Source organism: Fukomys damarensis, unplaced genomic scaffold (assembly GCF_012274545.1).
Source record: "Fukomys damarensis isolate Sample0158 unplaced genomic scaffold, DMR_v1.0_HiC HiC_scaffold_13, whole genome shotgun sequence".
NCBI classification, from domain to species: Eukaryota; Metazoa; Chordata; class Mammalia; order Rodentia; family Bathyergidae; genus Fukomys; species Fukomys damarensis.
Window position 1 is genome coordinate 12,250,004 of NW_022900925.1, and position 20,956 is coordinate 12,270,959.

The following is a 20,956-nucleotide window of genomic DNA, read 5'->3' on the forward strand; positions in this document are numbered from 1 at the left end:
TTCCACACAAATCAGCTTAAAGGAAAGGTTTATCTGGGCTCAATTTCAAAGGTTTCATCCCATGATCACTTGATTCCATTGTTTCTAGGCCTGTGGTAAGGCAGAAACATCATGATGGAAAGGCTGGGTGGAGGAAATGTCCTCAATTCATGGTAGCCAGGAAGTAGACTGAGAAGGAAATAGCCTAAGACAACCCTTCAAAGTCATGCCCTGGTGACCTAATTCCCCCAACTAGACCTGGCCTCCCAACATCCCATTCAGCCATGAGTTCATCAGTGGGTTGGTTCACTGATGAGGTTAGCCTTTCACCATGGCAAAGGCACTTCGCAGCCATGATCAAATCAAGGGTCTTGAGTTGAGAGATTATGCTGGACTGTGCAGGTGGACCCAAAATAGTCTCAAGGCTCCATATAAGGCGGGGGCGTGGATCAGAGGCACACAGGAGTGATGTAATAATGGAAGCTGAGGGACACAGCCAGACTGGAAGATGCTACCCTGCTGGTTTTGAAGATAGAGGAGGCATCAGGAGCAAGAAGAGGCAAGAAAACAGATTCCTCCTTGGTAGGGCTGGAGAAAGAATGGCCCTTACCATTCCACTGAGGACTTCTGACCTCCAGAGGAAGAGGAAAAATTGTGCTGTTTTAAGTCATTAAGTTTGGGTGATTTGCTCCAGCAGCCACAGGAAACTAATATATCTGCAGGAGACAGGGATCTCAAGGTCGCTGGCCTTGGGGCCTTGCCAGCTCCAAGTAGGAGACAGGTCAGAGAGCTGGCTCACACCTGGGAGCACCACTGACTCCCAGGGGGAGGGACCAGAGTAGAGGGCTCTGCAGAACCCACATGAGTTTCCCTCATGCTGGCCTCTCTCAGTGTTCCCAAACAAAGCCCAGGTTCCAAGTTGCTCCCCAGTCAAATTCTTACATGTTCCCCCTCCTTTTCCTTTTAAGAATGCTTCCTGCCCATGCATGGACCTGCCAGCGAGTGAGGGAGGCAACAGAGTGCAGTGCAAAAGCCCAAAGATCTGGAAACCTGAATGTCAACCCGGATCTGCTTCAGGTTTGAAATGGGATCTAGCAAGTTACTGCCACTCCCTGAGCCTCAGTTTCCCTGTCTGTAAAAAGGGACCAGACTGGGTTGTCTCTTCTGAGGTCCTAGACTACTGTCCATCTCCTTCCAAGGTTCTAAGCACCTCTGTCATGGTCACCGGCCTGCCTGAACTTCTGGCTCTTGCAGGATTTGGGTGGTCAGGGTGGTGGAAAACCTGCACGTCCAGAACCCTGGTTCCTAGTCCCTGTACTGCAGTCTGCTTGTTCTCTGCTGTCCCCTGTGAGCCTCTCAAAGACAGCTTTCAGCTACATGTGCAGGAAAGGAGCCCTTTAGAGAGGACCCCTGTGTAGGCCTGGCCAGCCTACACAGGGGTTAGTTTTCTGGGCTAGTTTTCAGGGCACAGAAGAAAACCATGAGGCTACCTGCATCTCTCCCCGCTTCTGCATCCCACCTCTGCTGCACACGAGACAGGCTGTGAGATGAAGCAGCTTCTGAAAAGTGGCTCTATTGTCCCATTCTCTGCCAGTAAATGAAAGTGACAGTGGGACAAGGGACCCCTGCAGGTCAAGGGTACCTCCAAACACATTCTACAGCTGTCCTGGCCTCCTCTTCTCTCATGTGCCTGCAAATGTCCTGAGGCATCAGAAGGGGAGATGCTCAAATAGTTGGGGTCAGACAGGACTCTGAAGGCTCCTAGGTACAACTGATTATCAGTCTGCCTAGAGGATCTGTGGACTACATAAGGACAGATGATACAGGACCTACACTGTCCCCGAGGAAAACAACACCAGTGGGAACCCAGAAGTGGACACACAGAAATGGACAGGGCAGGTCCTAGGAAGTCAGGAGAACAGCATTCCTGGCCTTCAGATAATGTGCCTTGCCTGGCCCGTCATCTGCTCTGAGCCACACCAGAGGCCCTGGCAGCCCACACACCAGGCTGTTCTCCCAGGGCAGTCAGCCAGACCATGGCAGGCAGCAGTCCCCAGGGTGTCCTCCCTCACCGCTCACCTTCCAGGGCTCAGGACCCTCCTCCCTGGCCGCCCCCCCCTTTCCTCTGACAGCCCCCAAACCCTCTTCCTCCTACTTAGTTCCTTCATGATAGTCCTGGACACTGATCCTGGGTCAACACAAAGAACTCCCTTGCCTCCAGGCTGGGGGTGGGGGCTTAAAAGTGAAACATCTAGCAAGGGAAAAGAAGGGAAGACTGAAAGAAAAAAATTAAGCCACTCCATGTGGGAATACACACTGCTTCTCCTGATGCCAACAGTGTCCTATTCTGGTGGCCCAAGGGTCAAGAAATTGGAACCACAGAAGAAGAAATGTAATCAAAGTCCCGCTGGCTCTGCAAGGAAAAAAGACTTAACCCTCTTCCTTACTTAGTTCCTTCATGATAGTCCTGGACACTGATCCTGGGTCAACACAAAGAACTCCCTTGCCTCCAGGCTGGGGGTGGGGGCTTAAAAGTGAAACATCTAGCAAGGGAAAAGAAGGGAAGACTGAAAGAAAAAAATTAAGCCACTCCATGTGGGAATACACACTGCTTCTCCTGATGCCAACAGTGTCCTATTCTGGTGGCCCAAGGGTCAAGAAATTGGAACCACAGAAGAAGAAATGTAATCAAAGTCCCGCTGGCTCTGCAAGGAAAAAAGACTTACAAGGCCATAATCATGGAAATGATGTTTATTGATTTTCAAATTTTAGAGCCAGCCAATAGGCAGAGCACAGGAGACTTTACTGTGGTTACAGAGCACAAGGTAGATGTCGACACCCAGGATAATGAAAAAGCAAAGTACGCAGGACACTTAGGGGGCAGGAGGTGGTGGAGAGATAGGACAGAAGGTGCGGGAAAGGTTCACAGCAGGCTTCTCCCATCCTACACAGAAGGAGGCACCACGTGGACTAAAGTCAGTAAAATTAAGGGCAGTTCTAGCTGCTGTGTATAAAGTTTTTAAAAAACCAAGATAACTAAGAGAGAACCCAAAAATATAACTACCTGAGATGGAGAGAGAGTAGGGAAAGATGTTTCAAAGTATGCGATCCTCACCTCTCATTGACACGGGGTAAAATGATGCAGGGAAGGGCGGTGATGTCAACGCACAGAAAACTACCAGAAGAATAGAGCATGAAAACCACTACATCTGCGCTGATGAGTGGGATGGGAGGAGGCGAGGAAACCTCACTTTTACTCATAAGCTCTTCTGCGTTCTTTTGCTTTCTGTTTATTGGGTTGTTGTTTTCTTAACCATAGACTTATGGCTTTGATTTTAACCTAGGGAAGGGCGGTGCTGGGGATGAAACTTGCGCCTGCTAAGCACACATTCTACCACTGAGATGCATCTCCAGCCCTCAAAAATTAAATTGAAAGAAAAAAAACCCTCTCGCTTAAACCAGAAATGACCAGGCTGTCCTCTCACCGGCAGGCCCCCACCTGTGCGGCGGACAGGCCGGGACTGGAGTGCCGCGCACCCCCTAACTCAGCATGCTCCGGCAGCGTAGCCGCTCCTCCTCCTCCTTCTCCTCCATTCGGGTCTCCAGCAGCCGCAGCTCCCGCCGCACGGCTTTGCGCATGGACGGCTCCAGCTCCAGCACCTTCTCCAGGTCCGCCTTGGCCTCGGCCTCGTTCCACACCTCGGCGTGCGCCCGGGCGCGTACGTAATAAGCCTTCACGATCCCTGCAGGGAGGTCGAGCTGCACCCACCTGGCTCGCCCCGGAGGCTGGGACTCACCGGCTTACACAACCCCATCCTGCCCTCCGTCCTCAGCCTCTCTGAGCCTCCTCTGCCTCAGCTTCCTTGACTATAAAATAGAGATGATGATGGTAATGATGATAATAATAATAGCAGCATCTGCTCCCTTCTCTGGCGTGGCCCCGCCCAAGCCCCTGTAACTACTTTTATGCTCAGAACTTCCCATTCTTTTTCTTCTAGAAGCTCTCAGGTTGTAGAACCTTCGAGCCCCGCACCTACCCCTACACTGACTAGGAGGATCGTGAGGAGGACGTGAAATAATAGAGGCAGGGGCTTAGTGCCTGGAGCCGAAGTGTTTGGTGCTATTGTTAACACTATTCCAGTACCTTCTTCACGAGCATCGCCTGTCCCCGTACCCCTCTACCGGCACGGACTTGACTTTTTCTCTGGATTGACTGCCTCCTTCCTTAAAAGCCTGATTCCTACACCACACAATCCCGAGCGTGGGGAGCTGCTGCTACATGTATCCAAACGCATGTTTTCAGCAAGGCCTCTCACAGTCAGTACTGCCCGCCCACCCCCACCTGCCACCCAGCATAGGGCTGCCACTTTGGGGGAGCCCTGCAGGCTGGAGCCGAGACCTGGCGCCCCCACAGAGCGGGAAGGACGTCCACGGAAGCCTTCGCAGGTAACCTCGCGGCCCTGGGCCCCTCCACGCCAGCCAGACACACGCACCTGGGTGGTGGCGGAGGATGTCGCTGGTGTGCTCCAGCACCTCGTAGAACTCCCCCTTCTTCAGCAGGCACTGGCAGTAGTTGAGGGTCAAGGTGTTGATCATCTTCTCCAGCTTCAGCCACTGCACCTCCCAGGGCTTCTCCTGCAGGAGGAGCAGAGAATGAGCCACGAGCTCAGGCCGCTCCCCACCCGACCCATGGGCCCCAGAGGCACCGGGCAGCCCCCACCTTGGTCTGCAGGTTCCGCAAGCAGACGATGGCTTCCTGGTACTTGGAGGAGGCCTCGTCGTAGCGGCCCAGCTTGAAGAGGCGGTTGCCCTCTCCGTGCAGGACCGGCACGGCCTGCATCTTCTCCTCAGTGTTCAGGATCCACGTGTCCCGCTGGTACTCGCTGGGGGCCTCGACCTGGCCCGGGAGCTGCCAGTCAGTGAGGCGGGGACCCGGGGCCCATGCCCCAGCAGGAAGCCCACAAGGCCAGCTGAAGTCAGCTCTGCATCGCCCACAGCGAGGCTCACCCCCATGGCCACGTCTGCCGGTCAGACACCGAGGAGCAGGGGAGGGGGGCTACCAGGATGGGGCACCTGTGCTAAACTGGCACTTTGTGCAAAATAGGAAAAAGTTCCAACGTTCAGAAAATTGTCATGAATATTCATTCCCTTAGAACAAGACACGTTATTGCCTCCAGTTGGAAACTTGTCATTATAAAAATACTAATATGCATTGTCTGCAATGAACCCCTAGAGCAGATGCCCTCGTGCAGTGCACACATCAAACAACTGTGCACTCAGGCCGTAACACATCTTGTCTGACACATTCTGGTTTTTTTCTTTGGATTTGTCCATGTAGTCCTTGGGCTGAGCTTCAGCTTAGGACATATACTGAGTCCCGACCTGGCCTTGACTTTGACTCTGACTCTGACCAGTGCCTGTCACCCCACAACATGGGATGCTAACCTCTCTGGGAGCTTGGTGAGGAGAGGCTGTGGGCAACTCAGTGCAGTACGCCCTGCTGTTCCAGGACCACCTCTGAACTCACAAATCACAAGGGTCTGGGAGGAGGTTAGGATGCTACACTTGAAAACGAAAATGAAAGTTGAGAACTAATAGAGGAAAAAGGCTTCCAAAATAAAAATGAATCACATTTTTAATGTAATGCAAATATATACTATTAATAAAAATTAGCTAAAGCAAATAAATAACTTGCAAGCACAAGGTCCTGAGTTCAATCCCTGGTACCAAAATAAATAAATAAGCAGGCCAGGGATTTAGCTCAGTGGCACCATGCCTGCCTCGCAAGTGCAAGGTCCTGAGTTCGATCCCCAGTACCGGAATAAATAAATAAGATATTGGTTTCCAATAGCCTTTTGCCTTGGAAAGTGGGCTATTTTTCCCCAAGATTCCAGTTCTCCTGTGGTTCTTAAATGTATTTGTCACTAGTACTGGAGATTGAATCCAGAGCCTTTGTACTGAGTTACATCCCCAGTCCTTTTTTATTTACTTATTTATTTTTAAATTTTGAAATAAGGTCTTGCTAAGTTCTCCAGGCAGGACTCAAACTTGTAGTCCTCCTGCCTCAGCCTCTCAGAAGGCTGGGATCACAGGAATATGCCACTACAGCTAGCTCTTGAATGTTGTCTTGTTCTCTGTAAACTGGGCTGCATCCAGCCAGGTGTGGTGGCGCACTCCTGTGATCCCAGCACTCAGGAGGCTGAGGCAGGAGGATCGCTGTGAGTTCGAGACCACCCTAGGCTACATAGTGAGTTCCAGGTCAGTCTCAACTACATAGTGAGACCCTGTCTCAAAAAACAAAAAAAAACAGGGCTGCATCCTGAGGCAAGTAGGGCTGGGTCCCCCATCCTGCTCTCTGTCCTCATCCTCTCTGACTCTAGAGCAGCCCTGCCCTCTCGGTCCCCAGGTCCTACCTGAAGCAATTCAATCACAAAGATCAGGGGCTGCGGTTCCTTCTGCAGCTCATCCAGGTCCTCATAGCCCAGTGTGTGGTAGGCGAACATGTTGGCCAGACCACAGGTGTGCAGATGCCAGTCAGTGGGGTCTTTGCCCTCAGCCACCTGCCGCAGGCTCCTGGACAAGATGGGGTAGACGCCTGTGTGCTGTGGGAAAGACAGGGAGTGGCATCTGTGGTCTGCTCAGGGCTGGCTGGGCCACAAAGACCCCGACTCTGCTTCCCCACAGTGGAATCCTGCTGCCCCCCTGCTCCATTCACCAGTAACTACTGAGGGCAACTGTGCACCCACCAGCTCCTTCAGTCCCTATGGCAACCAGTGCAGGAGACACTCATATCTCCCCATTTCAGATTTGGGGACCGAGAGAAGTTAAGCAACTTCTGCAAGACCACAGAGCCAGCCAGTGAGAGAGTCCACGACAGAGGCCAGGCCTCTAGCGTCACATTGCCTCCTGCTGGCCCCTGCCCAATCCCTAGGAGCCCTGAGCTCCACAAGCCTGCGATTCACAGAGAAGCCAGTGAGCAGAGTCTCAACCCCAAGAGAGCCCATTCTGCGGCCTGGCAGTGCTCCTATGTGGCGATGAACCCAGGTCATCACACCCCCACAGCCCTTCTTCTCTTGGTGGCCCTGTCTGGTGTTAGGGTTGTCACGGGGACTAACAGGAATGGTCCAACTACCCAGGCGAGGCTCACTGCAGCTGAGAGCTGGAGCTGCCAACCTCCTTCACCTTGAGGAGGCTGGGAAAAATCCGCCTCTGCAAGACCTGAACCTTGCTATGCCTCAGCTTCTCCACTCTGGCATCTCAGTGCCCATGTCCTGGACAGGACTGTGAGCTGGCCCAGCTCCGGCTCCCATGCCCAGCCAGTGAGGCACAGTGCTGGGAAGGCAGGGAGTAGAAGCATGGGGATGGAGGTCACCTTCCCACCCCACCCCACCCCCGCCTGCTGGGATTAGCCCAGATGCCCTCTGCTGCTCTGTGAGAGGGTGACCAGATGGCAGCTGAGCCTATCGGGGTCAAGGATGGGCTAAGGGGGGCAGAGTGGGGGAATCTGCCATGAGGAGGGCCACTCCTGGCCCTGACTCAGCAGCCCAGCAAGTGCAATGGGAGCTGGGGACCCAGGCCAGGCGTCTGCGTGTGCACAGCTTCAGAGGCTTTATTCCACCAGACACCTGCCACCCTGGCAGTTTCAGGGCCGCTGGTTAGCACCTGTGGGCTGAGGGATGCCACTAGAGGCCAGAAGGAATAGAATGGAGAATCTAACATCTCTAGGGGCAGCTCCTTGATGTCAGGAAGGAAGATGCCAATCTCTGCGCTGTGCTGCCTTTGAGACACAGCTTGCCGGGCTGCAGGCCACATGGGCAGCCACAGTCACCCATGGGGCTCTGGTAGACCAGGCTCTTGCCCTTGGAACTCATTCAGCCCACAAGGGCTGCAACTGGCATAGGAGGAGTCAGCATCACTGTCCCCCTCTGGGGCTTCCATGCCAGAGCCTGGCTCTGTCCAGTGGTCTGTAGTAGAGGCTATGAACTGGAGTGGGTGGGAGAGGCCATATCCAACTCGAAGACCAGCTTTATTTTATCCTTCATGGTATGGGCTGTTTTTCTATTTGTTTTTTAAATGGGTTGGCAATGTTTAAACATTGGGAGAGTTCAAGTTCGCCTGCCAATGCATATATCTGGCTTGTCTCCAGAAAGGACTGTCCCGCCACACTGGACCCTGACCCTTGCATGTTGCAATTATCCAGAGGGAGCTGACAGCTGCCCCAACCTTAGCAGGGGCTAGAAAGTTTCCTGCTCCTGTAGAATCTGAGTTTCCAGCTTCTGGCCTCAAAAGATTGTGTCCCAGGAAAGCATCCCACAAGGGGGCCAGGGTCCTTCCTGGGGGTGGAGGAAGAAAAGCATTTCTGGGAAGAAATTTCCCAGAACCCCTCAATCATCCTGCCTCTCCGGCCTAGGGAAAAGGAGGGAGGGAGGAAGCTCCTGCTCCCATAGAGACCTGAAAGTAACACCAAACACACTGTTCAGGCACTGTACAGGGACTTTGGGGGAAAACCAGGCCCTCTTCAGTCCCTCATCAAGCGCAGACAACTGTCCCACTAATCGCTTAGTCTGGAAATTCTTGGATGGAGAGATACCCGTGGAGGAGACGGGTCCAATGAAATGTAAAGTGCCAGGCTTCCTCACATTTCCTGGGCTGGATGCTACCCTTCTTTCCCCTCTGGACCTGATGAATCCCTATTCATCCTTCAAGACTCAGCTCAGTGGCATCTTCTTGAAGGAGCACCCCCAAGACCCTAAAGCAGTTAGTGTCCTTCTTTCACGGCTCCCCAGCGCTCTGCCCTCATTTATGTTAGGGCATTATAATGGTATGGGTACTTGTTCCTCTTCCATAATTGAAGTTAACTGAGGGCTGGGAACTTTGTCATTTCCTTTCTAACATGCAGAACAGGCCAAATCAGGTGCCCAGTGAAGGTTCACTGGATAGATGGATAGATGGATGGAGAGAGAGGGAGAAAGGAGTGTTTAGCAATAGGAGTCTAGATTATGAATGACTGGTTCAAGGAAGGGATAGGTGAATTGAAGCCTGGGTAGGTGGAAGAATGGATGGATAGATAGATTGGTAAAAATATGGATGTGTAGGTAGATAAATGACTCTAGAAGTTGTGTGTGTGGACAAGCACATGTGTGTGTGTTTGTGTATGTGTGATCATAGCCATGGTCTGGGAGAAGATGTCAGAGACTATTTGGAAAATAACAATCACCATAGCATAAAAGTTGCCAGCCTACGAGAGGTGACTATCGATGCTACCTTACCAAAAGAACAGACACTGCAGGAAATGAAGGGCCAGGCTAAATTGTGGGAGCAACCAGAGCTCGTAGTTTTGCAAACAACAAATCAATCAGCTAATCAAGAATGTACAATGTGAAATAGGAAGAAAAGGGCTAAAGGTGTAGGGAAAGTGGGAAGGGTGGGGGAAATGTAATAAGGGAAAAGAAAAAAATATGAGAAAATGGAAATAAAGTGTTTGTAAATGGGGAGGGGAGGAGGAGGTGAAGGGAGGGCAGGGACAAGGGGAAAAAATGAGAACCAAGACCTGTCATGTAAAGGTACAAGATCCCAGTAATGAATGTAACTGTACTGTATACCTAAAATATACCAATAAACTCAATAAAAATAATAAAAAGAATGTACAGACTTCCTCCCATGTATGCAGCTCTTCTGTTAGCAAATACACACCCTATGGAAAAGGGGCTTTTGTTGGTGAGAAAACCTTATTACAGACACAAACGGGTCCAAAAAGTACAGGAGCCTCTTGTAAGCAAACTTAATACTTACAATTTTTAAATTAACTGAAATCACAGGAAAAAGCCAGTTTTCTGACACTGCAATTTGATTAAAAAACACTTTTTAAAGATAAAAATATCAGGATGCCGGGTGTGGTGGTGCATATCTATAATCCTAGCTACTTAGGAGGCTGAGGGAGGAGGACAGCAAGTTGAAGACCAGCCTAGAAAATTCAGAAAGACCCTATCTCAAAAAAATAAATTAAAAAGGATGGGGGAAGTAGCTCAGTGACAAGAGCAGCACGTGGATTAAACCCCAAGTACCTTACGAAAAGACCAATATATAAATATGTATATCCAGACAAGTAATAGCACAGAGACGGCTACAAAGAAAAGATGCTCAACTATTACTTGCGGAGTAACATAAAAGAGTGAAAAGCATTGGATGAGATCGCCTGGTGGTAGGAGGTGGAATTGCAGCCTGACTTTACTACTGTAGACACTTGACCCAGGACTGGCTACTTTCTCGTTAGTGAGGTGAATGAGTGAATCTTTAAAATACTTGTAACTCAAAATAATAGTCCTCACTTTTCAGCTGCCCTGTATGTGATGATCTTCCCTCATAGATGTCATCTCATATAGTCACCACAACAACCTCTATCTTTTGTTGTTTTATAAAGGAAGAAAAACAGTGGTAGAAGGGGAAAGGACAGCCCCAGTTCACACGATAATAAAAGTCAGGACAGAGTTCAAATGCAGGTCTGTCTCTCTCTCTCAAACTGCTCCTTCCCAAGGTCACTGGCCTCTGATGAAGGAATGAGTCTGTGGACCCACTGTCAATGGTGAAAACTGAGGGTGCCTTGGAATGGGTGTATCAGGCTGTCAACACCTAAACTACCAATCAGTCTTAACATCACAGTAAGAGAGGCAGGCCCAGCAGCATTGTGATATTCTTCTGCAAAACAAAACAAAAAACCTGAATTTTAGCAAGTTCTCTAGACCAAGCTTCCAATTTAGCAAATGGGGGGGAGGGAGGAACAAAGGAACATATTATACAATTCCAGCAAAGTACCCAGAGTAAAAAAAAAATGTAGGACTTCTATCAGACAGTTGGGCCAGTTTCTTTTAAAAAAAAAAAAAAAGCCCATTGTTAAGAGAGTTGGGAGACATTGTATCGACAATGTACTACGTGTGGACTTTGAACAAACCAACCTCAATCATTTTTAAAGAATAAATGAGGAAGCCAGGCATGGTAGCGCACACCCGTCATCCCAGCACTTGGAAGGCTGAAACAGGAGACTCACTGCCAGTTCAAGGCCAGCCTGGACTACTTAGTGAGTTCAAGGCCAGTCTGAATGACAAACTAAGTCTCTGTCTCCAAAACAAAACAAAAAAGAAAAGAAAAGAATAAATGAGACAACCGGAGAAATCTAGCAGTGACTATATATGAAATAAGATGAAGGAATTATTTGAGTTGTTAAAAGATTTAATAATGATATTGTGGTTAGCTTTTTAAACATCCACATATTTTAGAGACACAAATTTCTGTTTGCAGATGAATGAAATGGTGTCTGAATTTTCTTTGACCATGTGAGTGAGATGAGGAAGGCCAGGGCCCTAGGGTGAGGTGTGGCTCATACGAAGTGATGGGAACTTGTTTTCTTCATGGGAACTTTTTTAAATCAACTTTCATTTATGTTTAGAAGTTTCCATAAGAAATATCTGTTAATGGTCTGTGAGTTTTGCCATTTCTCTCTGGGCCCCAAAATAAGGAGCCTAATGTATGAGGACAATGTGAAATAATGTCCTGCAAATATGGAGAAAATGTAATGCTTGGGGAAGAGAGAAAAACAGTGACCGATAGCCAAAGGTTTCTAAGCAATCACAGTGCTGTACAAAAAGGGAAGACTTTGAAGTGCACAGGTTCACCCCTACTGAGCATGGCCATGTGATCCTGCATCCTGTCCACGAGCCATACCCCAGGTTGTCACTTTGGGGCCCATTCTTCCAGGTGGACCCCTCCTCTTACTTACAATGGCAGGGATGATCATGAAGGATTGGCCTCACCACACTTTGTTTTACCCCCAACCTTCCCTAAACACCAAGGCTCTGAAAAGTGGGAGGGTGAGCGGACCCCAGGAGCGACCAACACAAGCTACTTACGATGGTGTCGCACCAGAACTCGGCCACCTCCTTGACCCGCATGGATATCAGCAGGGTTTCCCAGACCTCCAGCTTGAACATGTTGCCGATGATAATGTGCATGGGGTGGCCCACCTGCTTGCTGTCGTCTATCACGGTGCGGTCCTGGTCGCATTTCGTGGTGCGGAAGTGAAAGGTCACCTGGTCCCCGAGACAGTAGGTCCTGGTCTATACACACCTCCCAAGGCCCAGCCGAAACCATCCCCGCTGTCACAGACTCCCAGGCTCTCCCTGGTCAGCTCACTCACACGTGAGGAATTGTCAGGCCCCAGAGCACCCCTCCCTGCACTCCCGCAGAGATGAGGAACCAGCTCCCCAGAAGGAAGCGCTTCCTGAAAGAAGATCGGTGTGGCCACCGACACATCCATCAGCCCAGGGAAACCCACCGGATGGACGTGTGGAGGAAAACACCATGACACCCAAGGGACCTTCCTTCTCACTCAACATTTGAGGCTCTAAAAACCATCCTCAAACCCCTCTCTCAGCCACCTCTAAAGTTGAATCGGCAAAATCCCCAAAGTGCCCTGTGAATGGGCACCCACTCAGCCTGCCCCAGGTACCTGGGATGAAGAGCTGCAGAAAGGGCCCACCTGGACGCTTTTCAGCCAATTTGAAGGCTGCCGTGGAGGGGGGAGAGGGAATGAGGGGGGCTTACTCGAGATCCAGTGACGAAGTTCGGAAGGCCCCCGGTGCCCCCGTGCAGAATGGTCTTCTTGACGCCCTCCACGTTCAGCAGCAAAGTGGCGTCCATGCTGCGAGTAGGAGCAGGTGTCCAGCCCAGGCTGAGATAATCTGGCCCAAGCAGAAAGACGCTTAGGCGGCTGAGACAGAAGGGGATTTGCCTTGCATGGAAAAGGGGTGCAGGAAGAAGGTGGGGCAGCTTACCGGTGTCACCGCTGCGACCTCACCTTCGGTTCTACTCACAACCTCTGATTGGAAGCCTCTGCCTGGAACCCACCATCCCAACCCAAATGGAAGGAAGTCAGCTGAGCTTTCTTAAAGAAGCCAGGGATGGGAGGTCAAGCAGGAGAGGCCGGAGTCACCCAAGGAGAAAAAGAGGACAAGCCCGTGGGCTTTCTGGGCCCACAGTGCTGATCCTGGTCCCAGATCTAAGTCCCATTGGACTCCAGGCCCGCTGCCTTTGCCTCTGCCACCCTCCTTTCCCTGTTTCCTCCTCCTTCTTTCCCCAAGATCTGCCCTCAAGAGACTGTGAGGTGTGGCCACAGTGGGGGGTGGGGAGAGCACCTATCCCTTCCCCTGGGCCCTAGGAATCAGGCAGAGTTTCTGGGGGCCATTCTGGGGCCCAAGGACCCCATACAACGTGAAGGCTTGGTGTTTGGCGCCACCTTGTGGCCAGCTCAGAATCTTATGCTTTGGCTCCCCAGAACCTGGAGAAGGTGGAAGATGATGAGATCCACAACATAGTCTCTTCTAAGGGTGAAACTGCCTGGTTAAGAGAAGAGAGGCGGGACCTGCGACAGGGAGACCTAAGGGCTGGACTAGGAGCCACAACCAGCTGTAATGAAAGGGCTGACTCCACATCCCATTCCTAACTTCACTCTGCCGACTCGGATGGGAAAATTCACCTGTCCTGCCTCCCTCTCCAGAAAGCTGAGGGGCCTGGAGAATTCAGTGGAACCCAGAAATCCAACGCTGTGAAAGTCTTAACTCCCATTAGCAGCCTCTGGCTCCAAGGACACCAAACTGGACTAACTGGCTGGAGCCGAGAACCCAGCCTGGGGCTTTGAGAAAACCCCCTGAGAGCTCAGACTCCCGAGGGCAGTCTTCACTCCTCTTAGGGGGCAGGCACCGAGGCTGAAGGTGGAGAGACCCTTTCCCTCTTCATTTCCATCCTTCTCCAGACATACAGCCACCTAGAGGGATCTGTGTGTATAGGCGGGAAATGGAGAGGTAGGAAAACCTCAAGGGAAAGTAACAGCTGTTCCCATCAATGTCTGTGGGGGAGAAGCACACACAGCAGGGCAGCAGGTTGTTTCTGGGTCCTAACAATGTTCTCCATGACTTAGGGCAGTGTTGGCAAACCTATGGCACGCGTGCCGCTCCAGGCTCTCTGTATCATTGAAAGCTCTGAAAGGTTCGCCATTGTTGACCTAGGGGTGGTTACACTGGTGTTTGATTTACAAGGATTCATTATATCAGAGTATGTTTGGGGTGTTCTTCCATCCTGATCAAATTCACAATGGGGACAGAAGGACCTAACCACATTTCATCTCACAGCACTTAGATACGATTGGGTTCTTTTCTATGCACCACTTCCCTTTGCAGAAGGCACACGTGAACTGTGGTGATCAATATTTAAGAGGAGGAAATCGCAGCTGTAGCCTGGGCTTGGGGAAGTCACAGGGCATGCTGGCGAGGAGACGTGGATGCAGAGGACGGGGGCTTCCCCTCACTGCTGACAAAGTCTGCTATCTCCAGAGTGACTCCAGGCAACCCCTGAGCCCCAAGTCAGTCTCCTCAATGACTTTTTCAAATGCAACTGTAATAACCAATTGTCTTCTTCAAATTCAGCAGCCTTCCCGCCACCTCCAGGATGCTTTGTAAACCTCCCTGGCCTATAAGCTTCTATCCCTGACCTCTATCCTGGCCCTGCACTCCTTTTTCCCCCCACTATGTAGCCCAGGCTGGCCTCAAATTCATGCCGATCCTCTTGCTTCAGCCTCTGGAGTGCTGCGATTATAAGCACGCACCACCGTGCCCAGCTTTTGAGCTCTATTTTTCTCAGCCTTTGTCCACTCCTGGAGCCACCCATTGGGTCCGAATATGGCCCCCTAAACAGGAGATGGGGACTTCAACTTGGCCAAGCAGTTTCTTTAAATCGTCATAGAAAATCATCTCAGGACGCATGAGGAGAGACACAGGTGATTTGTTAGGCAGGGTTAGAAAAGTAAGAGAAAATAGGGAGAGGACCTCAGCTTGAGGAGCTCAGAGGGCCAGCGCTCTGAGGAAGTGGAGCAGACTGGTCCCTTAACAAAGGAACAGGACAAAGCTTTTACAGATGTGCTGGGGTGGGCCAGGGTCTAGGTGAGCATGATCTCAGTTCTGGTTGTCTAGAGGCTCCAGGGTGATTATCAGTCAATCCGGTCTCCATGAAATGACTGCTTCTACAGCTTTGTTCTGTTTTCAGTTACCTGCCGGGCATCTGTAGGCCCAACTGAAGATTCCTTTATTTAATAAAAGTAGTTTTCAAGCCCCGACTCCCTCAGGAAACAGAAATCATGTTTTTAATGAGTAAGAGGTTAGGAACCAACCAGGTGTTTGTCCTCTGTTCTTCTGGCCGCCTCTGCCTGAGGGGAATGCAGCAATGCTCCAGACTCCTGACATTATCCTCTTCACTTCTCCCCTAAGGGCCACCTACTTGACATCCAGCCCAGGTGAGGCTCCTCTTCCCCTTACGCCTTCCCAAGTCCCCCATTCTTCCCATTCCTGGCCTTGTACACAGTCATAACTGTTTACAATAATACGCCTCGTGTCTGTTTCTTCCATCAGACTAAGAGTTCCAGAGGGTCAAGGAGACCGGCGAAAGCTTTTGTTGGAAAAGCAGCCCTGGGCAGGGCAGGACTGTAACTCTTCCTCCATCCCCCATCCCAGTGAGGCCAGGGAGGAGCTGGACACCCATTAGAGCAACTGGCTGGGTTTTCCTCCTCACCAGGAACACAGGCCCCAGCACCTGCCTCTCACAGAGCAGCTGCACCTGTCTAGACCCTCCCCACCACCCTGGAGCCACTTTGCATGCAAGGCCAGGGAAAAGGCTTCTCATTCAGAAGAAAATGCTTCTTCCGCCTTCTCTCATTGCCATGGAGACTGCTCTTCATTAACCTGGTCTGCCAGTTAGCATTCTAAGAGGCAGGAGCGTGGAAAGCTGCCAGCAGGGAGGGCTCTTCACGCGTGCGTGTGTGAGTATGTGTGTTCCAGACACTTGACAAGGATGTGTAATCCAAGGTGAAGAATGGAGTGTTTGGAGTCAGACATCCAGGATTTAGATTCCAGCTCTGACATTCTGCCAATCTTGGACGAGATACTTCCCCTGTCTGAATCTCCAGTTTTGTCAACTGTAATGGAAATAAAAATAGTACCCACTTCCTAGTGCTCCCATGAGGATTAGGGGAGGAAAAAAAGAATGCAAAAGCACTCAGCTGAGTGTCTGGCACGTGCTCAGGGCCCAAAAAAACCCAGCTATTATTATGGGTTCCAGTGACATGCGAGACAGTGCAACAGGCACTGGAGAGGCAGCCATGACAAATCTCCCAATTTGGGAGATTTTTATTTTTGTAGCGGGGATCGAACTCAGGTCCCTGTGCTTGCAAAGCAGGCTCTGGAACCACTGAGCTAAATCCCTGACCCAGGAGATTTTGTTTCTAAGTGCTTCACCAACCTTGAGCCTTTCTCACACTCTGAATTTGGTCTTTGTACAATTTTCTTTTCCTCCTGCTATTTTAGTGTATTCAATTCCCTAGGGACAATCACAAGCACAACTGGCATAAACAAGTTTGAGAGCAAGCATTTCTGACTCCAGGTAAACAACCCCACTGAAAGAACAGAATGAACATGTGAGTGAAATTAGTGATTTTCAAACCACAGGCCAGGTGATTTTCAAACAGGCCAGGTGATTTTCAAACCACTCAGTAGTGACCAGAGTTAAAGGAAGCAAAGAGTTGCTCTAACTCTCAGGGGTTTTTCAGTTTTTGTTAGTACATAATGATCACCTTCCTCATGGAGAATTGGTACATGTATACAACACATCTTAAGTCTTTGGTTTTTTGTTTGTTTGTTTTGTTTTTTGGTACTGGGGATTGAACTCAGGACCTTTCACTTGCAAGGCAGGTGGCAGAACCACTGAGCTAAATCCCTGGCCCTTTAAGTCTTTGTTTTTATTCCCCTTCCTCTCCCTCACTCACCCTCCATCTCTTGGTCCTTTTCCTGTATGCAAAAGATCTATCTCTCGATTTTCTTTTATCTGTCGCTTATTTTGCTCTTAATTTACATGATCTCTTATAAGAGAAACCTTGGCATTTTTAAGCTTGTATGATTTATTTTTCTTAACATTATGGTTTCCAGGTGCATCTGTTTTCCTACAAATGACTCATTTATCCTTCTTTATGGCAATACTCTTTTGGCTTTTAATTTGGGGGGTATCAGGGATTGAACTCGGGCTCTTGTGCTTGTGAGGCAGGCAGCAGAACCACTGAGCTAAAACCCCAGGCCATTGATTTTTAAATCTGAGATAGAAAATAAAATCTTAGTCAAGAATGGTTTCAGGAAGATTTTGCTCCCATCCACGTGTGTGTGTGCTAGGTTTCTCATAACGAACACCAGTCCCCTTGAATATGGTGTATCCTGTGCCAAGAAGACCACATAAACACACAAGCACACATTCTTTGCCTGGGTAACTCGTTCTCCAGCTCTCAGCTTTAAATAACATATTTTATGTGGTTCTTTGATGAAGTGGATATTGGTTATTTGAGGCCCTAATATCCCTCTCTTTCCACAGACCCTGTGGGGATTTTATCAACCTTCGTGGCCCATTTCTAGCCCAGTGCATAATAAAGCACAGGCACCCAGCTTATGTAACTTGGAAAGCCTTGAAAGAAGGAGTACAGAGGAGGAGGAGCAGGATTGGGAAGTCCAGAGTGACTGGCTGTGGTGTGTTGGCTTGTGGTGCCTGCAGCACCCAAAAGGCAGCTGGCTGGAGGTGTCAGGTGGACAGTCCAGGCTGGAGGCAGAGGCTGAGGTGAGGGACGGTGTGGCCTGACAGTTAGACACAGGGGCTCTCGTCCCAGACTGACAGAGCTTGACTCCTTGGTCTTGAGTGAGATGTAGACCTAGTCTAACCTCTCTGTGCCTCGTCTTCCTCATCGAGGCATAGGCTGCAATGAGGATCGAATATGCTCATGAATACACATCAAGTGCTTGGGCCACCAGTCCTTGTTGCGTTAAAATGCCACATACAACCTGGGTGGGAGGCGGTGGTCACCAAGGCTAAAGGAGTGGGTGAGACCAGCTAGGCTTGAAGAGGGCTGGAGGCCCATCCCCCAGCCCAGGCAAGGAGGGGTAGGGGGTACTGCTTGAGGTCATGCAAAAGAGCCCGGTAAGTTGGGGACAACTTTATAGCGTGGCCTCTGGGGATGCTTAAGGGAAGCAGGAAGGGTGGGTAAGAACAGACAGGAAGAAGGCAGGGAGGTACGCTGCAGTCTGTCCCCACCTGCAGGATGTATCTTTTGGGGACAGAGTGAGACGTGAGTTTGGGGGACGCAGACAGGGCCGCGCCTTGTCTCAGGAAAGGAGAGAGCCCTGAGGGAAATTTGAAGCAAATCCTGCCTAGGAACAAGGGCTCCGTACCACCCTCCCCTCAAAGCTCTTTCTCACAAAACCGCTCAGAGATAAAAGACAGGCAGTCCTTCTGACAGGGTGGGAGGGGCTAAGGGGCTGGGAGCCTTGAGAAGTTCTTCTCGGTGCTGGGACCCCGCCTCTGGACGATCCAGCCGACCAACCATAGTCCCGTGCAAGCTCCGGGAAGGCGCCCACGCCTACCACCGGAGTGGGCGCCGCGGCCTAGGACCGGAGCACAGGGAGGAGGAGCAGGCTGCACGCCCAGCAAGAAGCTAGACCCGGGTCTCAAGCGATGAATGGGGGCGTCCGGGCCAATCCCAGAGGAGAATTTACAGCCGCCAGAGAAGGGGACCAATCATATGCCAGGCACAGCGGAAGCCGCGAGGATGAAGCCAATCAGTTGTGAGAACAGGGTTGGGGCGGAGCCGCGCGGAGTTTCAAATCGGCTGGGGTCTGCGAAGAGCCTCTGTGTCTGGTCTCTGCGTTGGGCGTTGCCGGGTAAGTGCAGACCGGGGATATAGAGGGGCTTCTATTCGGAAGAGAAACATGGGGTGGGGACTCTAGCTAGGACAGCCAGGCGTATTCCATGCGTCGAAATCCTGGTGTCTGATGCGGTGGTCAGGCACTGGACGAGTGTGTGAATGCGCTGCAGACTGTGGCCTGGATAAGGGCTGAGGCTCGGTGAAATCCTGCCTCCCTTCACCCCCAGACTCCGAAAAGGAGGTTGGGTGAAAAGACAACTGTTTTGGAAACTTGCAGCATGGGAGAGCAGGAATTTGACTCTTCTCCGGGAAGCAGCCTCCTCTGGTACCCACAATCGTCCAAGCGCCCCACCCCACGGGCATTCGCCCCATCTCTTCCCCCGCCCCCACGGCTTCTGTGGAGCCCGGATGGGAGTAGAGGATTCCTTGATGACCTGCCTTTGACCTCCCCAGAGTCTGGCGGGCAGAGGAGACTGGGCCGAACCTATGGCATCTCAGTGGCACGGCATGAGATCCTCCGCACGCCGCCCATCTCTCCTGAGGGAGGAGCAGACGGAAGAGGAGGTGGAGCGGTCTACAGCCAGCCAAGTGGAGCCATCCACCGGGGCCCTGGGCTCCCTGTGTAGACAGTTCCAGCGAAGACTGCCCCTGAGAGCAGTCAGCCTCAACCTCGGGTCGGGGCCCTCCTGGAAACGTCTGCAAACCCCAGAGCTGGAGCAGCAGGGCTTCCAGGCTGCAGCTCGCTCAGCCAAGAATGCCTTGGGTGCCGTGTCCCAGGTGATAATGACAATACCAACCATCTGCGGAGGGTGTCCCTGGTATCCTGGTATTCCTACCTTCAGGGAGACCCTGAGAATACAGACTCCATGATGACTGGGACTTTAGCTTGTTCATTGATGCTTTCCCAGCACCCCAAATAGTTCCTGGCACTTAATAGGCGTTCCATAAATAATTGAGTGTCACTAAGGAAGTTGATGTTTAAGAGAGAGGGTGATGAGAGCTGTATTGTAATAGGCAAGCAAACGGCTAGTGAGGGGACACCAAACTCAAGCTCAGTTGGTCAAACCTTCCTACAGTAGGTGACACGCCAGAGTTCACCCAGGAAACAGGAAGTACAAGGAGTATACAGGACAGGTGAAATTATGTGCACCCAGACTTGGGATAGCACAAAAAATGAAAGGTGTGGAAGAGAAAAGGCAAGAACTTAATATGGGAGTATTCTGTGCGCAAAGCTAGGTGGAGCAGGGAGAGAGAAGATCCAGTGCCCTGAAGTTGTTTAGACTCCCCAGAGCAGCCAGGAACTGAAAGAAACCAGGGCCTTACAAAGCCCAGGCAGGGGTTTACCACTGAGCCACAAGTCTAGCCCTAAAGCTGATCAGATTAGCATGTAAGTATTCTTGCTCTTTAGCTACTTGGTGGGAAAGTGAGGGGAGCAGATGTGCACCTGAGGGTGACTTCAAGAACCGCTCTGAGTTAGATCCAGCAGGGTCTGGGTGTCAAGGATATATGCCCCAGGAAGGCATCGTGTGTGGAGTATGATGTGCCCACCGGTCTTCCAAGCTGATGTGTCTTTAAATTGAGAGATGGAGCTAAGGATAGAGGATGCCTGGAAAGGACAAAGCCATGAGAATGAGTAGACTTGGGGTGGCATCTTCCGAGGAATCCTTAAGATGTAAGGAGAGAGCGCCAGGGATTTAGCTCAGCGGTTCGGTGGCCTCTCTTGCAAGCGCAAGGACCCGAGTTCAATTCCCGGTACCAAAAAAAAAAAAAAAATGTAAGGAGAGAGCTGTTGTTTTAGAACCTTTGTAAAGAAGTCTCCCAGCCAAATGCTAGGCCTTGTCTGGTGGAACGCATGCTTGGTTTCACCACTTTATGGCTCAGAGAAATGAAAGGAAATATCTTGTCCACAGCCACATAACTCATCCTATTTACCTTGCTTCAACCTCTGGACTCTGGTTCGCCAAAAAAGACAGTCTAGCAGGTGAAGAGTCCTTGACACCATACTGGTTTAAGGCCCAAGAGTTAGGTCTTAGTCTTCTGAGAATAAAGAGCCATGGGAGGATTCTGAGAAGTTTAGGGTCAGGATCAAAACATTCCCAAAAGGGCCAGGGATTTAGTTCAGTGGTTCTACCGCCTGCCTCTCAAGCATAAGGTCCTGAGTTCAATCCCTGGTACAAAAAAAAAAAAAAAAAAAAAAAAAAA

The 20,956-nt window shown here is 50.7% G+C and overlaps 2 protein-coding genes and 1 long non-coding RNA gene across 5 annotated transcripts in view; 2 read left to right on the plus strand and 1 right to left on the minus strand.

The window, feature by feature from the left end:
* The first annotated feature begins 480 nt into the window (after positions 1-480).
* LOC104853400 lies at positions 481-3,544 on the plus strand. Of its 2 annotated transcripts, none has more exons than XR_777782.2 (3): positions 481-561; positions 948-1,056; positions 3,471-3,544. It is a non-coding gene; the product is annotated as an uncharacterized LOC104853400 (long non-coding RNA). The 2 variants fall into 2 exon arrangements; XR_777781.2 differs by having other exon boundaries at positions 489-760.
* Positions 3,474-20,956, minus strand: part of Aipl1 (aryl hydrocarbon receptor interacting protein like 1) — a 17,864-nt gene continuing 381 nt past the window's right edge. Inside the window, exons 2-8 of the mRNA XM_010611321.1 lie at positions 15,194-15,229; positions 12,577-12,713; positions 11,883-12,062; positions 6,393-6,581; positions 4,700-4,876; positions 4,473-4,614; positions 3,474-3,722 (exon numbers count right to left, since the gene is read on the minus strand). Coding sequence (XP_010609623.1) covers positions 3,520-3,722; positions 4,473-4,614; positions 4,700-4,876; positions 6,393-6,581; positions 11,883-12,062; positions 12,577-12,713; positions 15,194-15,229 — 1,064 coding nt within the window. The 3' untranslated portion in view covers positions 3,474-3,519. The remainder of the gene's footprint in view (positions 3,723-4,472; positions 4,615-4,699; positions 4,877-6,392; positions 6,582-11,882; positions 12,063-12,576; positions 12,714-15,193; positions 15,230-20,956) is intronic.
* Positions 18,495-20,956, plus strand: part of Pimreg (PICALM interacting mitotic regulator) — a 5,352-nt gene continuing 2,890 nt past the window's right edge. For both annotated transcript variants that reach the window (XM_010611319.1, XM_010611320.1), the window contains exons 1-2: positions 18,495-18,770; positions 19,208-19,531. In XM_010611319.1, the coding sequence (XP_010609621.1) occupies positions 19,241-19,531 (291 nt within the window). In that variant the 5' untranslated portion in view covers positions 18,495-18,770; positions 19,208-19,240. The remainder of the gene's footprint in view (positions 18,771-19,207; positions 19,532-20,956) is intronic.